The sequence below is a fragment of the Hippichthys cyanospilos genome, chromosome 13, assembly GCF_059441005.1.
Source record: "Hippichthys cyanospilos isolate Australia breed blue-spotted pipefish chromosome 13, RoL_Hcya_1.0, whole genome shotgun sequence".
NCBI lineage: Eukaryota > Metazoa > Chordata > Actinopteri > Syngnathiformes > Syngnathidae > Hippichthys > Hippichthys cyanospilos.
This window is the reverse complement of record NC_142381.1, coordinates 17,979,795-18,001,900: the sequence shown is the minus strand read 5'-3', so window position 1 is coordinate 18,001,900 and position 22,106 is coordinate 17,979,795. Positions and strand designations below refer to the sequence as shown.

Below are 22,106 nucleotides of genomic sequence, written 5' to 3'. Positions count from 1 at the left end.
AATACACCGCCCTCATTAAGCAAACACTTAGCACTTGCTCAGCTATCTTCTTCCTGCCCGCTCTCGTCTTAGTGTTTGGCAAGTCAGTCCCAGTCGCATTCGTTCAGTCGGGGTCAGGCCGTTTTCGTTACGTGTTTTGCGAGCTCTTTACCCGACACTCCGCAGAATTACAACAACAAAGCATATTCTCAATAATGAGCGCTCCGCTGTTCCTCATAACCTTATCTGCTGGTATTACGGATTTAGAGATTGCGGGTTTTGATTGAAGAACAAAACAACATGGAGAAAATGTATGTTTATACAAGTTAAACCTCTTTCTTTTGCTTGTCAGACATGCTGTAATTCTGCAAAGCGGCATAATCCACTTTAGCCAAGGCTGACTTTTCTTTCCCCCGCAGCCTAGCCTTTGCTCTTGGCCTGACTCTGTGTTCTGTTGATCCTCCCCAACAAGCCGGAATGATATTTAGCCTGCCGATACGCCTGCAGAGATCAACATTCACCAAGCGGCAATCTGTGGCTGTAATCACGGCCTAAGATGCCTCCTTTTCACAGCCGTTGATATTATGTGCGCTCCATGCTTGTGTGGACGCGTGTGTGTGTGTGTTTGGATTAACCAGATGGTGGAACGTGAATCCATGTGATAGGATTATACTTTGGGGTGTTCCTCTGTGCCATCTGTTCAACTCTATGCACTGTTATCTATTATCGCCTGAAATGAGCCCCCCCAAAGTTGTGCATGCTGCACATACACTCAACACGGCGGAGGTTGAAAAATGAAGGCATAAAAACAAAAAAGAAAGCGTGGTGTCTCCTTGCTTAGCATTTCATCTATTCGTTGTACCATTAAGCACTCCTGCTCCCTCCTCATGTCACGGCTGCTCCCCCTCTCCTGTCAGGCCCTCTCTCTTCTCTTCCTTCACTCCTGTTGTTACGCCTTCCAACCCCCATCATCAGGAGAATAGAAAATCACAGGGAGGAAATTCCCAAACAAATCTCTCTGACAGATAGAACATCTGTTAGCGTGGTGCGCCGTACTGTTCTTTCTTTGTAAGAGCCAACCAAGCCTTCATGATGACTCCAATATGTCTTGTCTTTGTGAACTTTCCTAATTGGCTAGGCGGCCAGGCCAAGTGGTTTGCAGCACCTCTGGACATCAGTCATTAACTCTTTGCTTGCCAGCGACAAGAAATCTCGAGATAGAAAATACTTGTTGTCTGCCAGTGACTGTTTCTTTTTTCTTTTATTAATAGAGTGATGACACTCTTGGCCAGTCCTCCCCTTAATTTTAAGCTTTTTGAGCACTGTAGTAAAACAATGTGATCAGCGGGTTGCCTTTTCTGATAATGCTTGGCAATGGAAGACTTAAAAATACTTAATCATTCAGCACTAATACAATTCAAGCTATCATTTAAGTCCTTGTTTTTCTTGTTGTTGTTTTTTTTATGGGGGGGGGGGGTCATTATCATCCCGGGGGTTGACTTTTCTTAAAGAGAAATGGAAATATGTTTCTCTTATTCAATCTCTAGGAAATGAGAAAATAACTGGATTAGAGATTTGGGAATCTGTGCATGCTTGCTAAATCGTGTGCACATGTCATTATGAAGTATTAAAGGTTTTGGTCTGACAGTGCAAGTGGAATGTGCATGGGTGTGTTTAAAAACCTGAGGGAAGAGGAGTGATGGAGGGCTGCAGGATAAAAGCGGGTCTCCGAGGAAATAAAGCCAGTGTTGGCTTTAAGCAGAACAGACCTCATAAGACACATAGTGCTTATGCGAGACAGAGTAGAAGGCCTAGAGGCAGAGACCTGAGGGGAGCAAGCCACCAGGGACACACGAGAGACTCACTAGCTACTACTTTCTCCTCTCTTAGCACAATTTAGAGACACTACAAGAGACAAAAAGTGCCAAACACGAGTAACAGGAAAAATGAGAGGCAGAGAAGGAATTGAGCTTGGAGACAGACAGTGAAAAGGGGATGAGGACCGTCGACAGCAGGGTAAGGGGAAGGCAAACATAAAAAAAAAAAGTCTTATGTTATGCTGATGTTTTTTGTACCATGTTCCAGGTAAGATTGGGTGCCTTCCGACGGGTCCAATCTTCGAGCTCTGCGCCCGTGTTTGGAGTTGTTGTGCACAAACATGTTGTCGGACACTGCCAGCACGTGACCCTCCACACTCACTGTAGTTGACACGACCACCTAGGAGAACACAATCGGCAGTCAGTTGAAGTGGGAAACTTAATGAAGGAAAATGAAAATAACTTGGTAGTATAAAGCATTGCATTGAAAGATTAGCAGTCCTTGTCCTAATTTTAGTATAAAGCATTGCATTGAAAGATTAGCAGTCCTTGTCCTAATTTTATCTACAAATTGATGGATTATTCAATTGAAGGTCAAAATAAGTACAGTATATCTGGAACAAAATGTATTCACTTGGCCCGCGCAGTGTCCCTCCACAAAGTGCATCAAGATGGGTTGAATCATTAAGTAATTTTTGGATAAATCTGACCATGAACAGATAAAAAAACACAGATGAATACATAACCCCCCCGAGCTGATTATAACAAATTTGGGTGATAATTTAACAGTTTCTTAAACAATGCCTTTTTTGCCACTGGAAAGGAGAGTTGTCACATAGACTTTATAATATAGTACATAGATCTGATCGGCTGCATCGACGTGGCAGATACAGTATTTAGCATTTTAAGCAAAATAAGTGATGGGTGGCATAGTCAAAATTTGCCAATCAATCAATGATGTAATTGATCGAATCCACAAATTTAAATTTTATAGCAAAAATAGTCAGTCTTGTTCACTGCAGGGACATTCTACGCTGCCATTGTTCATAATCCAAGACTGGACAACATATACGGTTGTTTTTTTTTTTGGTTAGAAGCAAGGGGTGACCTTTTTCAACGAGTTTTGCTTGTATTGAATGTTAATGAGTGTTTTTGCAGATAACTTTAGGGTAAACATTTTAATTTCATGTAATTTCACCCATTAGATTTCAATGGGTGCTAATTACTGTATGTGCAATTTGACATTCTGTACTAATCCTTCACCAATAGTGGGGATTGACTGGACTTTGAATTAACAAATTGTTTAAAAAGACGTGTTGCTCCATCTCATGAACGAATCAATGGTTGGTTGTTTTTTGTTTTTGTTTTTTGCTGATCACAATCAATTTCCTGATTGCAGTGGTTCTCAAAGTGGAATTTGCAATTTTTATTTCGTAAACTTCAGTATGGCTGAAAAGTACCAAATACACTTGGTCAATTAAATATGTAAGTCAGGGGTGTCAAATTCGTTTAAGCTAGCGAGCCACATGAAGGAAAATCTATTCTCAAGTGGGCTGGAACAATAAAATCTGTTAAATATTTATTTAATTTTAAAATGACAACTTCAAATGTATTAGTCTTTTTTTAATACTGTCCATTACAAAACAAGTACAACAATACTATTAATCATAAAACATTTCAAGTTTTTCATTTAGTAAAAAAAATCAGCTCATTTTTGAATTGCCTGGCAATTGAAAATTCAGTATCCTTCTGCCTGTATATTCACTATCTCTTCTCCGGACATGTCCGAACCATCTCAGCCTTTGACCTTATCTCCCAAAACTCTGACAAGTGCATGTCACCTGAAAACGCCTCATGTCTCGAGGATTGCCGGCATTCTTCAAACAGTTCTGGTTGCATTTCAGGAAGAACTTGAGGAAGAACCTACACGCACACACAGACAAAAAAAAAGATGATGAAATTAGTTGCTGAGATTGAAAAAGAACACTCGTCTGTCAGTGAAACTATTGTGTCTGTGTTGAAAACATAAAAGGGGAAGAAAACAAAATAAAGCAACAGCAGTGGCAGACAGGGCTCACGCACTGCATGCTGCAGCCTCATCCATCAGTTCTTTATGACAAAAGGCAGTTTTGGATGTAAAAACTGCTCCGGGATATTGAGTAAGATGCTACCTTGTATATCCATCTCGGGGCTGCTGTCACAGCTTGCCATAAACTCAAATGGGCAGATGCAAGCCCCCCCTCTGCACCCTCCCCTTAGCAGAACCCAGTGACGGAGGTTGTACTGTAGCTACTATGCAGCTCAGTGTTGCCATTCCTGCCGCTCTCAATCTCAGTGTGAGAGACCACATCAACAGCACCTGCCATGCATTATTAATAGGCTGAGATGGCAAGTATGGCTACCCACATCAATACTTAATGAGGGAGGGAGGAGGGTGGGTCGAGTAGTAAAGGAGGGTGTGTATGTGTGTGGGGGGGCACCGGAGGCCTGAAAAGCAGAAAGAGGATGGCTGGCAATTTATTCCCTAACACACACACCCACCTCCACCCTATTGCTTGAAGCCTGACAACTTCTTCCTTAACAGATACTACAGTAAATCTCTCTCCGCATCACCCCGCTGCATTGTCTGTCTACCTGACAAATAAATCACACTATCAAATGAGCGACTAATATAAACAGCACAGTGAACAAATAAAGAGGAACCCTCAAAAAAGGGGATTTTTTTTTTTAGAAGAAGAAATGCTACATTTCCTGATCATGCCCCTCCTCATCCTCCCTTTGAGGTAGCTCAAAGAAGTGCTGACAGCCGAAAGTGCTTACAATACAGATCTCCACCAGCTCGAGAGAGAATCGCTCCTTTGCTCAGCTTTTCTTTCTCATGTCTTATTTTTCCCGCTCCGTTCATTTATTACAGCTTGGATTCTGCACTGGGCAGCGCGTTTGGAGCCAACTTGCCTTAGATATATAATCATGCACTGGCAAACGTCATATGCACATATAGCTGCATGTCAAGTAAGACAGAGGAGAGGGGAAAAAAAAAAAAAAACAATGACAAAGATAAATGGACCGTCTCAATGCAAGGGCTGCCCCTTCTGCTGTGCGCATTACATGCATCTGATGTAACTCAAGAACTTGCGAATTTATCCCTGACAACTTTTAAATGCATGACAGCTGGTTAGTGGTAGACGCTGTTCCTTAAGCAAAGAAGAAAAGAAGCCTCTTTTGATCTGAATAACAAAGTGTCTTTTGACTCTGCCTTCTTTTTCCCCCTCCTGCTTTGTTTGTGTTCTGATTTACAATCTTGTTGGTGCAAAGAAGATAAACTAAATCTGAAAAAAGGCAGGGGGGGGGGGGGGGGGGGGGACTCGAAGAAGAAACCCATGAAAAAAAAGGACAAAGTAGAGGGTATGTGAAATCCGAAAGGAGAGACAGACCACCCTCCTGTATATTTTAGAAGCTGTGGACCAATACTTCAATAATTCATGAAGCTGAGAGATGGAGTTTTTTTTCTCCCTTTTTTTTTTTATATATATATATACTGTGGCTGTTGAAGCCCACAGGCTGATGGTCTCCTAACTTCCTTATCCATGAGGGGTCAAAGGGCGCCTTCGCAGATAGCTGCAGACTACATCCTCTACCTTCCTATCGGCACCTCCTGTTTAATTCATTGACTCCGATCTTTCCCCAAGTGTCCTCCTTTTCCTCCTTGGAGGCGTTTATGATGGTGGAATGATGCATAAGTGAAAGTAGGAAAGCTAAGTTCACCGCGGTCAGAGGTGACTAAATCAGCAGGTTAAGTATCAAGTTTAGGCAGTGGAAAAACACGAGATGATCCGAGATATCACCTGCAATAAAAGGTGAATTTTTTTTCTGCTTTACCCATCATGACATATGCCGGCGTGTTCCACACATGGATCAGCTGATTCATTATTTACATGACTTAAGGTGTCTGGAATCAGTCACATGGAAACATTACAAAACTGCAGCATGTTGATTCCTCTGTGCTCTATCTCATCACCGCGGGTGTCAGGGGACTGGAATCAGTGCTGCGCACATTTACAGTACATGACCCGACATAGCGGGGGAGAGAGATGAAGGGCAATGCATGTTGATAGGCAATAGAAAAGCGATTACTGCAAGGATTTATGGATAATCTGATTGACAGATGACCAGTAAATAGGGACAGAATGCTGATGATAGCCTATAATTTGTACTCTGGTTTCATCACATTTTCATCCTGTAAAGATTATTTACTGAGACAGATTTGTGTGGATTTGACAGAGGGAAAACAACAAAAAAATGACTTGTTGTTGCTTGGTTGTGTAGGTATAATGAGACATGTTTAAATAGTTTCTAATTAATCTAGTAACAGCCAATACACTAAAAACTCAAATGGAAAAAAATGCGTTTTCCTCTGCTTTTTGTGTCTGTTTTGCAACCTGCCAAAAGAAGCCATAGTCTTGACCAACAACCAATTCATACTCACAAACACACAATTCATAGTATCTAATACCAGGCATGGCCAAAGTGCCCACAGAAAACTCACACAGACATCAGAAGAACATGCAAACTCCAACCAGAAATGGGAAAAACTGGAGGGAAATCCACAACCTCTGAACTCTGAGGCTCACGTGTAAACCACTTTCCCAGCATGTCGCTACCAAAAGAAGTCAACGATAAAAAAAAGTTAAAATGTACATCGGACGAGGGCGGCTCGCTTGGCACAGTGGTTAGCACGTCCACCTCACAGTTCAGGGAACCGAGTACAAATCTACCTCAGTCCGGCCTTCCTGAGTGGAGTTTGCATGTTCTTCCCGAGGGTTAGGGTTCTCTCCAAGCACTCCGGCTTCCTCCCACACTCCAAAAAACTTGAATGGTAGGTATATTGGACATACTAAATTGCCCTTAGGTGTGATTTGGTGTGCAAATGTTTTTTTGTCCTGGTGTGCCCTGCAATTAGCATGTAGATTGACTCAGTCAACATACAGTGCATTTTGTATGACTTGTTAATCCAAACTTTTTAGGTGCTTTTGAATGTTTCTATCATGTTCAGTTCTTTTTACATTAGGGTGATACATCATTTTAAAGAAGTCAACCCAGCGTTTTTCTTTACAGGTTCCGTTTATGTTCTCTCCACCCTGCCTCACCTTAACACGGAATTTTTAATATTATTGCTTTTAGAAAATGAATTCACCCATTTTTATCCATCTCCGGGCAGCCATTTTATCATTTGCTGTTGAGTGAAAATTATGTCACAGTGGCCAAGGGCTCAAATAACAATCACAGCTCACCTATTTTTTTTAGATCGGTCATTGTTTAGCCGTGATTAGTCCTTCGAGATAAATAAAAATGGGTAAATTTGCACTCTTAATTCATGTTCCATGAGCGCAATATTGATCACATTGTCGTGATTGTACCTAGTGACGCTGCGCAGAACATATTTTGTAAGGAACATTTTTAGGGTTTATTTGTACATTTATAAGATCACTTCAAAAGTACAGTACTTAGCTATAACGTTAAACTATGATTATGATGGTGATAGTTTGACCTAGGGATTGGACAAAAATTGTTAGTTAAATGTGTTTAGCGTTAGCTACCAGAATACTTTTATGGTTACTTTTGTGACAAAAATGTTCAATTGCTGAGAATTGGACCTCATCAAACATAGGTGTTGAAAATTTTTCATTCTGACATTTTTGGCCCTAGTCCTGAATGAAAGCCTTCACATGAACACTATTCCCAAACATTCCTGAAGCACATTTTTGTATCTGCACTTGTAGCTCCTGTAATGCTTGTTTTTTCCACTTCCTCCAAATACTTTGCCTTTCTGCTTAGCACGCGTTGTATGTTTCACGCTGTTTTAACGGCACCAAATCCACTGCTCCGAATATTACCACTGCAAATTGCTTCACGGGCTGGATTAAATGAAATAAAACCATTGTAGTCTCCCATAATTAGCCCCCCTCCTCTCCTACAATTCCCAAATCCAGAACTGGCTGTGGAAGTGAATTTGTGTAAATTACTGCTCGGCCTCTTGACGGCACATGGCAAAAATGTGTAGCAGCGCAAACGAGTGAATTACACAAGCAGTGGCAGTGTAATGCTGGAGTAATTTAATGATCTCACACTTTCATCATGAGCTGGCATTATTTGTCACTCCGGAGCAATTAAACAGAAAATCACCCACTGCCCATAAAAACAAAACAAGGAAAGCAATTAGAACACAACTTTTAAGTAATCCCCGTAGCATCTAAATATTATTACTCTGGTGGAGATACAGAATGCCTATGTGATTAGCCAACAGCAAGCAAGCCTCAAAGGGGCCATTGTGTTAAATTCTCTAATAATTTTCCTACATTAGTAACAAATGAGGAGAACTGTATACTTCCTTGTCAAATTTAACACAGGAGGAACTTTACAACATTGCAGTTTTATCTAGCTCAGTGGTTCCGGTTGATTGATCTTCTCTCTTGTTCTCATTGTGTTGCATGTCTTTGTGTCACATTTCTTCATTATTTGCACTCTCCCTCTCTCTCTCTATTTCTCTTTCTCTCCCTGGCTCGTTTTCTCTGCTGTCAGTTTTCTTACACTGCTGACACACACTGTAAGAATAGTGATGCCATAACTCAGCCTTCCCCGCCTCTCTCCATCCATTTCTGCCAAACACATCATCTCCACAAGAAAAGCTCTGTATCAGGCCCCTAATATGCTTCATGAGGTGTGTAATTCAGTGTGCTCCGGAGGGGAGCCATTTATCTCGAAGGTTAACTAAGTGACACAACAGCACTTCCCAGCGCCTGTTAACCACCGTGGGACATGTTGAACTAATCTAGGCAGGTAGAGGAATGGGACATCCTCCACCCAGACAATTAAGCAATACGATTTCTTCAGGAAATCCATCCTAATGAAGTCACTGGCGCCTCAAATTAAGTGTAAATATTTGTAAGTACAATATAGCGCCATATCGGGGAAGGAGGAAAGTGTCATCCCGAATGTCCTTCCTCTGTTTTGAGCATTTTCTTGCCCTCCCCTTGTGTGTCATTTCTCGTATTCTTTCTTGGCTATGCAACTCTCCACTTCCCTCCTTCCGCCATGCATCACTGACACTTCAACCGTGAGCCCGCCTGCCTGCCTTGTTTTCCCGGTGACCTGTCTGCCTTCCTGCAGTACATATTTAAGCCTGGAAGCGCACACATACACATAAACACACACGCGCACTAATTTAGGGAGATTTATGAGAGGAGCCTTGCACTAGGAGCCATGGAGGCTGACCCCAGGGGTGTAGGGGGCCACTGGGTGGGGGAGGGGCCCTGGCTCCACAGGAGGGACATTAATAATCCAGAACCAGGTCTGTCTCTGGGTCTGGCCCTGGGCCTCGGACACTGACATGAGTGCAATGGCCCCGTTCACTTTGATTAGATAGATAGATAGATAGATAGATAGATAGATAGATAGATAGATAGATAGATAGATAGATAGATAGATAGATAGATAGATAGATAGATAGATAGATAGATAGATAGATACAGATATAGATAGATACAGACAGACAGATTCAGTGTGACTCCTCAAAGTCATGTTGTGCACCTCTATATTGCCCTCATGTCTATCTTAAGTGTCATGATTTATTCAAATAGAACATCTTACTACGCTGAAAAATTTATTCTCAGCTTGGTTGCTGCATCGCTCCATCCTCCCGCTCCTCTGTATCTCCTGCCTTGTCTGTACATGTCATGTCAGCCGAATTTGCCCCGTCGTTAAATATTTCTCAGAACAAATGGACCCTGGAGAAGGGAAACGGTCGGTCGGGGAAGCCTTACAGAGCAGTCGCCACTCGGGGAGAAGCGTCGCTTGGGAGAGACCGTCGGACGCCTTCCACCAAGTCGGAGTTGCTGTCCCAGCTTGGGGACAGAAGTCCCAGAGACACTTAACAAATTGTGTTTCATCCATTTCATCTGAAAAGGATCATTCAAAATTCAACTGAAAGAGTGCTGAAAGACAGGCAGCGAAATGTGTCCAGTTTGTCGGTGCTGAGTTCAACAACGTTTATCTAGCTAACATGGCTGTCGTTGACCCTGTTTTTACTCTGTGGCACAATGAGGGCTAAAGGCAGCCAAATAAACATCAAACATGAAAGAATGTGTGCTTTGGTACGCCATGAGGAATAAGTGGCTGTCTGCGTGATGGACAAGCTTGGCAGGCGGCGCTGATTGAAACACTTCCTCGGTCAGGCCTGGCCCATTAATCTGATGAAGACAGAGACCGAGAGTGCCGGGCTGACACACACACAGAGGCAGGGAGAGAGCGAGCGGGAGCCGGTGGCCTTCGGATCAGAGGAGTAATGAAGGGTCCTGGTCCTTTTCACCTCAGCGCCATCCTGCCAAGCTGCGACGCTCTGCTACCCTGTCCAACCCAAACGCTGCACTCGTGGGACTGACCGGTGAATAATGGCCCTGTCATCAGCTTGGGTGGACGCCGCCACACAGCCCCAAGGTGTGTGTGCCCGTGCATGAGCGTGTATTTGCGCCCGCCCTCGAAGCTCGCCGCTCATTCAACCTTAATGTTCTCTCGTCTAACTTCGGTGAAGAGCGTATTCATATTGAATTGTGTTGATTTAACTACATGTTAAACTCAATGCATAATGCATCGACTAAATATAGCTTGATAAAAAGCATTGTGTCAAGCCGAGACCAGCCCCATACATTGTGGGGATGAATGTAGCGTTCGCAAAAGTTCTTTCTTTTTGTTCCATTTAAGCAGTGTATTAAATCATAATGATGACTCTGAGAGCACATAGGCACATGGTTATGTTTCTAAATGTGGTAGAATCAGAAATCTGAAACTTAATCAGTGTACCGCGTTTGTTCCCTGGGTCTCCAATGGGTCTTGAGGGTGAAATATGAAAAGAGTGAAAACGTGAACGTGTGTCAAAGAGAGGATGCCAAGCAGAGACTCGGGGCTCACGACCACGACGAACGTGTGTGTGTGTTTTGGCCTTGCGTCCCTCTGTGTTTATCAAACATATTACAGCTCCTTCTAGATTCTTCACCTGCACTCCCCCAGCTTGCTACATATGGCCCACCAATCACAAAATAAGGAATCATGCATATATTAGCATAGCTAATGGCCTCCCCTCTCCATTTAATATGCAAATTTCCTGAAACATTACTGAATGCCGTCTGTTCTAAATGAATAAATTTGAATCGCAATTAGAATAATCCTTTATAATTAATGAAAACTGTCAATTTCGGTTCATGAGTAATTTGATTAAAGTGGTGATGGGACACTTATGAAGTTCACGGGGCGGCAAGGAGTGGGAGCTCATACTTGTACATGCAAACACACACGCTGCAAAGCGACCAGCAGTGAGGCTGTAAGCGCATTATTGATGACCAGTAGTAATAAACTTAAAATGATGCTTGTCTCGCAAGGTGAACCCCCCCCCCCCCCCCCCCCACACACACACACACACACACACCACACACACACCTCAAGTTTTTTGTTTGTTTTAACCCCTTTATGCCTGCGGAGCAAAAGCAGATCAATCTAGCACCTGACGGAGGAGGAAAAGTGGGGGAGTGATTGAAAAGGGTTCGCGGCCTCGTGCTGCTGTGTCAGTGGCCTGTCTGTCCAGTGGGAGAGCCTGATGGACTGTCACACAGGGGGCATTGCACACACACTTGCAGAGTCATTACAAGGTGTTTAAAGGCTTCCCAGAGGAGGGCACAGGCCAGCGCTGCTGTTTGCTCACTTTCATTAGTATATCACATACATTAAGATGTTATGAGGAGAATAAAGAGGGTGAGCGGTTTGCAACTGTTAATAACCGTCCCCTTCTTCACCATTAACCCTCTCGTGCTGTGTGAAATGTGCGAGAGCGCGTAATGGTGTCAGTTAAAATAGGGTCGCTCAACTGCTGGCAATTGTTGCAAATGCATCCGCGCCGGTGTGAGCGCGCTAGTGTTTGCGCATCAACTTGAACATGAGTGAGTGTATTTGCATGGCTTCAACCCAATAATAATGGTCCAGATAGTGTAGCGCCTCGCAGACTAATTAGTCAAATCACTGAGAAAATAGCAGCCGGCTAATTAATGGGTATTATGGCATTTCAGAAATCACTGCTCTAATTGGGAGGGAAGTGAGCCTCACATTTCCATACAGCAATACTAGCGGCTTTATCCGTCCGTCCATCTATCTGTCTGTTCGCCTACTTGGCATGCTTGCTTTTCAAAACAGCAAAAACAATTACCCTGCGACGCTCACACAGTCAAACGTCCATATAAAATGAATGCGGAATGTATTGTTTTTGCAAGATAGAAGATCCAACTTTACTCACGAAGAGTCAAAGATCAGCACGCTAAACATATTTGTAGCCCTTAAGTTATTGTTTTATGTTTTATGAGCGAGCTGCCGTCATATTGCTTTCAGAAGAAAAGTGCCTGATGCAATTGAATTGGCGAGTAATATAATGCATCTGAATAATTCCCCATTTTCTATGTGTGCGTACGGCTGCACGGAGAGGCCCCCTTGACACACATGCATACATGCATGCACATCCCCAATAGGTTCCTCTTAACCCTATCAGACAGTGGGACGATCAAAATAGATTTGCATTCAAATGCCACATGCTCGCTATCAAATATCAAATCAAGTCGCTGAGACAGACAGGCAGTCACCTCCTCCTTTTTCCTTTCGGGGTCCCAGGGAGTCCCGGTCCCCACCGGACAAGCTCTATCCGAGAGTGACAGGCTGCGGCCAACGCTTGATTGACAGTCAGTTGTGGCTTCGTTTTCCACGCCACAAAACTGTCTCGCACGCCACCGCCTCGGTTCACCTCCACCATCACCCCTGCCCGTGGACTGCTCCTTTCCTGCTTCTGCGACAGCCCCTGGGCTTGTGCCCCGCAGGCTGCGCAAGGCCATACATACAAATCACAGTGTGTCAGGCCCGTTTAAAGGGCTCATTTTGGCTTTGTCCTTGTAAAGTCAGGCACCCCCTTGAAGCCCTTTCAATTTGAAGCCTGCTTCCGTTACTTTATCCAATATCCAAAAACCGGCAGACACATTGGGAAACTTAAAACACTCAAGGATTGCAGAAATGGCTCAAATACAATACCCATCAAAAGTCTTCTATGCTTTTTCATTTGTAATTTTCCCAAATTGTTTATTCATACTTAAATTATTGACATTAAAAAAAATATTGGAGTAATTTGGAATACAAAAAATGTTGATCAAAACAAAATAGGTTTTACGATTTAGATTTCTTCATGATTTTTGCCTAGATTTCTGCTTTGCACATCTTGGTACATTGTAATGATGCTTTTACACTTGCAAATATTTTCCCTTCACAACGCTGTAACTAAGGATTACTTGGATAATTTATTAATCGGTTTCATATTTTATCCATCAATTGATGCTTCAACTTTTAATCTTTTTTTTCGTTTACATTTCCATACCATTATTCAAAATTATAATACATAATTACATAATTTTAGATTAATTCATAATTCAATTATGGTCTGTAACATGTCAGAAAAAAATAAAAAAATATTGACCATTGGTTCCAAAAACAATCAAAAGATTTATTTTAGATTATCTGTTTGCTTTCAGTGATGACTAGAGTACCTGGATTACATGCACCGTTAAGATGTGGAAATTCCAAGCAAATAGACAATTTTAACCCTTTACTGGCCACAGTGGGTGCTTTCGGCCAATAGTCTAAACAGGCAAAACTGATCTTTTTTAGGCATATGTTTTTTTTGTTTTTGTTTTTGTTTAAGTCCTAAAATGGCAAGACTTTTCAGGACTTTAGAGATATTTTGGGTACGTTAGAATACAAGCAATGGCTCTTACGGACGCTTTCAGCTGTTTCACCTGTTTCGACTGTTGGCCGAACGCGGCCCCTGTGACCAGCAAAGGATTAATGAAAAAAGGTATCCAATTTATTGAGTAATAAAAATATTGATGAATTTGACATTCGCTTAGGTGTTATTTAATGTAGCGCTACAGCTGTGTGTTTTGAAGCATTAATCTCAAATATCTTCATGTTTTGAAGCCCATTTGAATTTGAAGGTAGCTCTGAACCTTTGACCGATACGTATACCGTATGTACCGATATGTACGGGTCAATGCAGCTCTGAAGGACAGTCGCTGGCAGAAACACAATATAAATACATCAACAACACACACAGACAGTCACAAGTCGACACACTACAACAGACCCGGGGCCTAATCGCACACACTCAGCAAGTACACCTGGTTAATGTTAAGAGGGCAGTTATAGTCAATTACATCCCCATATAACGCATAAACCTCCAGCCCGCCTGTGCTGAGAAAGTAATTGGAAACAGGCACCCGACGCTCCAGGGTCCAAGTAAAAAGTTTTCTTCCCACCCCTGACCTTGCCATTCACGAGAAGGCCCTGGGGCAAATATAAGGGGGGAACAGGAAGCGGGGCTGCCATTTCCACACACTGCGAGTGAAAAGAGCAGGCGGATATGAAGTCATCTTAGTGACAAGAGAAGACGACAAAAGTAATAGGATGGAGGCTTTGTCTATGAGGTTAGCTCATGCGACGGGAGGAGCTGGCTGGTCGGGGTGAAAGGGTGTTCCAGTGGTTTTGCTGGGGGTGTGGGGGAATGGCGTGGGGAAGGCAGACAGCGGTTGTAAGTGGGTGTTCGAGACTGACAGGTGACATTACCCTGCGTCATGGCTGGACGGACTGGGGGACAGGGGGCTCGATGGTTATCCAAGCAGAGAAATGTCACCGTCCAGACGCCACTGTCACACACACTCTTGCAAGCACGCACACACACGCTCACTTATGCATACAAAGTCCACAGGCAGATCCAGGACAAAGGAGTCTGGACTCTTTGAGAAAAAGAAATAAAAACGGCGGGCTGCAGTGGACCTAGATGAAGAGATTACACCTCCATTTAGAACGAGAAAAGAGAATACAAAGACAACGCCAGAAAAAGGCGAAGAGTCAAAGATGGAGACAATCTCCCATTTATTCGTAATATCTCCTTTCGAAACTGAAGCTTCTTCTCCTAAAGTTCCTTCTGTTTCCTTTTTCATTATTTTTTTATTTCTTCCCAATCTGTTGTCTGCAGTTTTCATTAAAGCCTAACCTAATTTTGGCAGAGCTTATAAAATGTCCATATTGCTGCTCATTCGACCCCATTGATTTAGCGTTTGGTTAAATATTCACGACTGTGGATGCAATTAACATGCTGTTAATGAATAATTGATCGCATCTTAAGCGGCCATAAAACTCATGCATATTAATTATTGAAACAGGAAATATGAAAAAAAACAACCTTCCTTGTTTTGCCTCAATCAAGCTTCTTTCATTTTTCTTTAGTCAGGAAACCATGTGGAAAGTATTCAAGAGGGAAAAGTGCTGTTTATGTGTGTGTGCATATATATATATATATATATATATATATATATATATATATATATATATATATATATATATATAGAAGTGCATGTCTTTGTGAGTGTGTGTGTTAAGAGAGGCAGCAGGCAGATTGGGCGATGAACACTATGCAAATGGTTCTTATAAACACCACCACTTTAACAGCTCTTATGCGGCTTTAAGCTGCTCGTCCGTACATCCATTCCACTCGTGCAAGCACCCCAACGTACAGTATGTTACACGTCAAGTCGAATAGGACCGACACCAAGGGGGATATTGACAATCTTTTTAGGTAGCAGTTGCCTATTTTAGGAAATTGTTTGCACAATAACATTCAAGAAAGAGCTGCATAATAACTTATCAAGAGTGATTCTAACCAAAACAGCAGCACCAACCAAATCATTTAAATACAGTAGTTTCTCAGATGTATTTTGTAATGCAACATCCTTGGCGGGACTAAGCTTTATTGGCTGTAGATGCATAGTAATTAAAAAAGGAAAACAAGCAGCTATATATAGTGTTTAATGTATGTATTTTAAAGAAGCATATTATTTTTAAATTGCTCATCTCATTTGATCATTTTCGTGAGCCTATATTTGTTGTTTCACATTACATGTTGGCATTTCCCCTGTGATTGGCTGGCAACCAGTTTCGGGTGTACTCCGCCTACTGTCCAAAGACAACTGAGATTGGCACCAGCAAGTTGGCGATGCTTGTGAGGACAAGTGACAAATGGCTCAGAAAATGGAAGGATGGATGGAAAGATAGATGGATGGATAAAGCTCGCTCTATATGGCTTTGTTGGTCATTTTGGTATTAAACTTTACAATACTGTATTAATTTCCCTGACAGTTGAATAACTGGGGGTGAAAAGCACTTCCTAAATTTATCTCTAGTGAAAAATCTGGTTCCCAATGTATTGTGTAGCAATGGTTGATTTGTTAGATACACAGTAAATAAACAAATCTAAAGTTATTTTATATTCTTGGAAAATTAACAGCACATTGGTCAAGCATTGATGCTTCACAGTTGAGAAATTCTGGGTTTGGATTTCCAATTTTTGTGTGGAGACATATTTATGCTTTTTCATCAGTCCCATGTTCAATTTTAGCTTGCATGTTCTCCCCGTGCCTGGGGCACTCCAGCTTCATCCCACACTCCAAAAACATGCAGGGCAGGTGTAATGGACTCTAAAAAATTGTCCCCAGGTATGATTGGCTGTGTGAATGGTTGTTTGTCCCTATGTGCAATGCAATTGGCTGACACCCGGTTCAGGGTGTCTCCCGCCTACCATCTGAAGACAGCTCAGATAGGCACCAGCAAGCCAGCAACCCTAATGAGGATAAGCTGCTCCAGAAAATGGATGGATGGATTGCGTACATTGGACGATTGGAGTACATTGCGTACACTTGCACATATACTACATGAAGCTTAATTTTTTTCATCATAAATGATCCCTGCTCTGCACACTGATGGTAGACAAGTATAATATCTACAGAACGATGGATTGTGTCTTACACTGATGCAAGAAGTCATCTCTGGTCCAATGACTATCACCATAAACGGGTGTGTGTATTCTTGCACATGGTTTCAGGGAGGCTGGGGGCAGGGTTACATTTATTAACCATGCACTCCTAAACCACTGTAAAATGTTTTGACATGAAAAATACATCCAGAAGCAACCACACACTCCAGGAAAACACCAATTTACATCTTTGCTTGTTATTTATTTAGCATGCCAAGCTCTTGAAAATTTGTGTGTGTGTGGGTGTGTGTATGTAGGTGTGCGTGTGTGTATGTAGGTGTGCGTGCGTGTGTGTGTTACTTTCCACCAGCTCCTTCTGAGACACATCACTAACTACGCTGCAACGTTGGTGCCTCGGAGCTAAAAGTGACAAGCCGTCAATTGTGCTTCGATTAAAAAAAAAAAAAGAAGAAGAAACTTCTCGTTGTCTGCGTGCATGTCTTGGGCTGTGTGATGTTGGTTTGATCAAAGAAGCAGCACTTTGGTAAAAATAGGAAGACACCATGCTGCTACACAGACTGATGAACGACGACCAGACTTTCTGCAAAAACACTCTCCCTATTTCTTTCCTTCGTCTGTCCATCTCTGTCGTTCTCATTATCTCCTGTATGTTCTCTCTCATGGTGGCTGTGCCTCATATATACAGCCAGCAGGTAAGTAATGTCTTATGTAGTTTTATAGAGAGGAAAAGCATGGCTTGCAGGCTGTATAACCACTGTAAAGGTTTTTTTTTTTTTCGTTTTTATAAGGAGAGGAAGTGGCTGTGAGGGGGATAAAAGCAAGAAGCACACCAGCAGCAAGACAGAATATGATAGAAAGATGCCCCATGCTTGTGTTTCATCTCATCTTAGCAGGTTCACCTCGCGGTGAAATTCCTCAAACGCACCTTCAGTCATCATTGACTGAAGGGGACTTAAGAGAAAAGGATGAGCCAGAAAACCGACAAAGTAAGCAAGAAAGGCGAAGGGGGGACATGTGCACTGCAGGTGGATCTGGCTGTGGCTAATTCTCAGGGTGTGGGAAAGCGGAGCACCTAACACAGGTTGGCCTGGTTTCTGTAATGAGTTTGATTCTTCTCTCTGCCTGCTAAGTCTCACAGGGGACCGAGGCTGCATAATAACATCTTACACACTCACACTCATGAGCACACACACGCACACACACACACACACACACACACAGGTCTATGGGGAGCTAATTATTCTCACCTGTGTTAATTATTGCTGTAAGCCAATCAGTGGACTCTCTGCTAATTAGGCAGCGTTAGGTCTGATTAGTGTTTTGCAGGCGGCTCCCTCAAACTGTTATCCACCATACTAGTGCCCTCAGGCGAGAAGAGGAGAACAGGTGGATGCTTGCCCTGTGTGCATGGGGGTGTGTATGCGTGCGTGTGTGTGTGTGTGTGTGTGTGTACTCATCCTTCATAATAAATAACTGAAGGACAACTTGGATTAACAATAAAACAAAAGTCTAATCAGGTACTTTTGGTTGGAAACTTTAGATAAACAATGTACATTGTGCTGTCAATTGCTTTCAGTTAATTGGTCCTGGTTTGGGGTCACTTTCTTCTATCTGGACAAACTGCCTCGCTGCCCTATAAGTTAATGAGAGATGATCCAGGATCACTTCTGTCACTAATGGCTGCCTTTGCCAGGATAACCTCACGAATTGATCCACACATCACAAATGCAACCTTTGTCCTGACTCAGGGGTCCGATTTTGTGTGTGTCTTTGGCAGAGCACTTTTTTTTTTAAAACAAAAAGGAGCAATAGCGAGGAAGAGGGTGATGAAGTCTGAATTGAAGTGCCTGCATTGCCCAGCTGAAAAGAAGGAGAATAACATGGGGGAAGAAGAAGAAAGGCTGGAGGAAACCTTCCTCTTATGACACGATTGATTTTCTTTCAGATGCTTGAGCCTGTCACTACTGAACACTTGGTCCCCCATTCCTTCTTCTCCACACACACACACACACACACACACGCATGCACTCACATGCACAAACAGTGTGCCCTGACCTCCACGTGTGCCTGCTGGTCCATACTGGGTCTAATGACACGGGGCCTCCCACAGATCAATACTAGGCTGTCACTCAGCTGGCAAGCCCACACACATAAACACATCACAAAGGCACAACAGATTCATGCACACAAACACACACATGCAGGGCGTATATACACACGTGGGGTCAGGTACACGTTTGCACATTTGTGTATGCTGGAAGCGACATTTTCTACAACCTCAGCAGAGGCCCTCTTCCACACATATACACACACACACAGTGGACTGAAGCCATATTCTCTCCCCTCAGCCATTTTCTAAGCGCTCTGCTCCCTCACCATGAGCGTGAGGGTCCTGATGTAATATTGATGAGTGAGGGTGGAGGCTCCATAAAAAAGTGATAGGTCCTTGTGATTGTGAATTACAAATTGTCATCGATTTAACGTCAATTACCGCATACATGGAAATGCTCTCAGACAACTAAAAAGGGGACACACAAGCTTTTGGATGAGGTGTGTGTATGGGGGGGGGGGGGGGGGGGGGGGGTTGCAGCAGTACACTTAACTGATTCCATGTCATTCAGCACCATCACATCCTGTGTCTTTTTGTCTTTCTTCCGCCTCCTCCTCCACTGTCTCAAGCACTCATCCTCTCCTCTCCATACACATCTCAAGTGGCACTTAGAAAAGCAGACTGGGGCAAGAGCCAAACCGTCCTCGCAGCTAGGGCTTCAGTGTGTGTGTTAATTTCTCTCAGTGGCGACATGTGTATCTCAAAGAAAACTTGACAAATCATCTCCAAACCACACGTTTCCTTTTAACTCCTAGTCAGGGACATAAACGAAATTCACAAACGCGAAGCTGGGTGAAAACATTTGTTTGTCTTTGTTGAATCACTAATTACAGTTTAGCACAACAGAGGGCAGATGCAGGCTAATTCACCATTAGGTCGTTTGGTGTTTATTAAACTTTTATAATATGATCACTCTGATAAGGCCACAATTGTTTCCCAGGGCGTGTGTGATTACCCTGTTGTACCTTTCAGTCCCCTTATAATGCTTCCTACTGAGTGTGTGTGTGAGCGTGTGTGTCCATCCATTTGTTTGTGTGTGTGAGTGTTTGTATGTGTGCATGTCTTGGAGCATGTGGAGTAGTGTTTTCCATTTCTCATTAGAATGGCACAGACTCCTGCTGCAGGGTCAATGCACGGAGAGAGGGGTGTGTGTGTGTGTGTGTGTGTGTGTGTGTGTGTGTGTGTGTGTGTGTATACGTGCGTGTGTTTGAGGGGGAGTGGGGTGGTAATGAGAGCAGGAACATAATACTACGGCGTCCATTAATGCTCGGAGGCAGTGACATTAGGCATACTTAACTAATAGAGCCAGTCTCTGCAATTACCCACTGTTATCTCTGCAGCTTTAGAGGGGAACCGGCTTTAATAAATGTTTGTAGTAATGTGATAAATGCCAGGTTTGCTCATTTGTAATCAACACTGCAGGACTGCGAGGGGGGAAGCGGGTGCGTCTAATTGTTTTCCTTTGGATTCCAGGCCATCCTGTGAGATCAGAAAAAAGCATTTTCCTAAAGGTACAGCTCTCCCTCTGTACGTGTGCCTGCGTGGCTGATGAATCCTCCCCATGTCTGTCTGCGTGTTCAGCGAGCTACTGTTACAACTGTCCTCCTGTCAAACAGAGAAAAGCAGACACTCGCCATCACTTCTCTGCCTCCACTTCTTTCCCCCTCTCTTGTGTCCCTTTCATGCCCGCCCGCATCAGAGGCGGCGCGGTGATTGTTCGTGTAAACATCTTGTCATGCTAACAGAGGCGTCATGACAGACGAGAGACGCGCTTCATTAACGGCAACGCTTGCAAGTTTGTCTCCGGATACGGGAGCTCCACGAGCCCTTGAAAAGGGAGGCGTATGGGAGCTGTAGATTTCGAGGTCAGAAGCAAGAACCTGGTGCAGGATCTTTTATTGTACAAATAGGACGCAATTTAAGGATTCCCATGAATCTCTCTTTACATTCACCCCTGAATAACTGCCAATTAAGAAGTAATCACTTTCAACAAAACACACTATGAAGTATTGGATTTCACTAATAGGAAAGGAAGGCTGCCTGGGAAAGTAGCTAAAAACTTTTGCAGCAATTTTGCAGCAACAAGGAATACACACACATGCACACATATATATATATATATATATATATATATATATATATATATATATATATATATATATATATATATAGATCACATGTCTTATAGAACTGCCAATCTGGGTCTTGAACTCAAGTTTGAGTGTCATACGAGACATGGGATTGGCTACCGGCGCAACCGTCAACCAATGAGGGCAGGAGTTATCATCTACTCCCACCCCAACTCTTGCTATGAGGTCGACCAAGGAAGCAGTGCAGTGATGGTCTCAATTTTAAACACACAGGCTGTGGATAAAGCCAAGCGAGAGGAGCAAAGACCTTCACCGGACCTTTGGAAAACTCTTACTTAGATTTCGTTTATAATTAAATGGTATTTCAAGCGTAAACGCTCATTGTTATGATATTTCCTTATCAACAGCTTTGACTTTAATTAGACTTCCGGGCACCGCTAATATGACCATGGCTGCTGCAAGACGTCAAAGGAAGGAATGGGGTAATTGTTCAAATACTATATTTGGTTTAATAATTTAAGAGGTAAGTAAATATGTGTACTGCAGTAGTTCGACGTCCGTGGCAAGTGCATTTATAGTTATCTTGTCTGTCAGGAAACCGTCACGTCTCTCTGCAATATAGCTTTTTTGTTGTTTTGTTTCCTTTGTCCCCCCACCCCCCGCCCAAAAATAAAAAACTGCAATGCACTGAGGCCAATACCTAGTTCATTATGCCTTCTAATAACAGACCCTGGAATGTTTGATCTGAATATTGTTAATGAAATGGACTCATCATCACAGATCTATGCTGCACGATCAAATAAGGCACACGGGCGCAACATTTACATTTAGGAACACACGACGTTTGCACTCACGGCTAGAACTAAAACAAGAATTAGAGCACATTGGTTGGCACATTTTTGGACAATGCGAAACAAGTCGAAAAGGTGAAGAAATGCTCACCTTAGAGGACATTTACTGTATTATATTGGGAGGGATCCATAAACAAAAGATGCAACTGAGTCGGATTTTCTTAATTAATAATAAAACAACCAAACAGCGTTCTGCAAATTGGAAACACTTTTTAATAGAAAATGTATTTGGGTTGTAATTTTTTCAAAGCACTATTCAACACAGTTGATTAAAGTATATGCGCCAACAAACAGCCACAGTAAAGATGAGTGTCATTTTATGAAAACCTTGTGTAAGGTTTATAATCAGGACAA

The 22,106-nt window shown here is 42.8% G+C and overlaps 1 protein-coding gene across 4 annotated transcripts in view; it reads right to left on the bottom strand.

Annotated features, from left to right (window-relative positions):
* Positions 1 to 22,106, bottom strand: part of ebf1a (EBF transcription factor 1a) — a 72,957-nt gene that overhangs the window by 32,981 nt on the left and 17,870 nt on the right. For all 4 annotated transcript variants that reach the window (XM_088431438.1, XM_088431437.1, XM_088431439.1 and 1 more), the window contains exons 7-8: positions 3,638 to 3,719; positions 2,055 to 2,196 (exon numbers count right to left, since the gene is read on the bottom strand). In XM_088431438.1, coding sequence (XP_088287564.1) covers positions 2,055 to 2,196; positions 3,638 to 3,719 — 224 coding nt within the window. The remainder of the gene's footprint in view (positions 1 to 2,054; positions 2,197 to 3,637; positions 3,720 to 22,106) is intronic.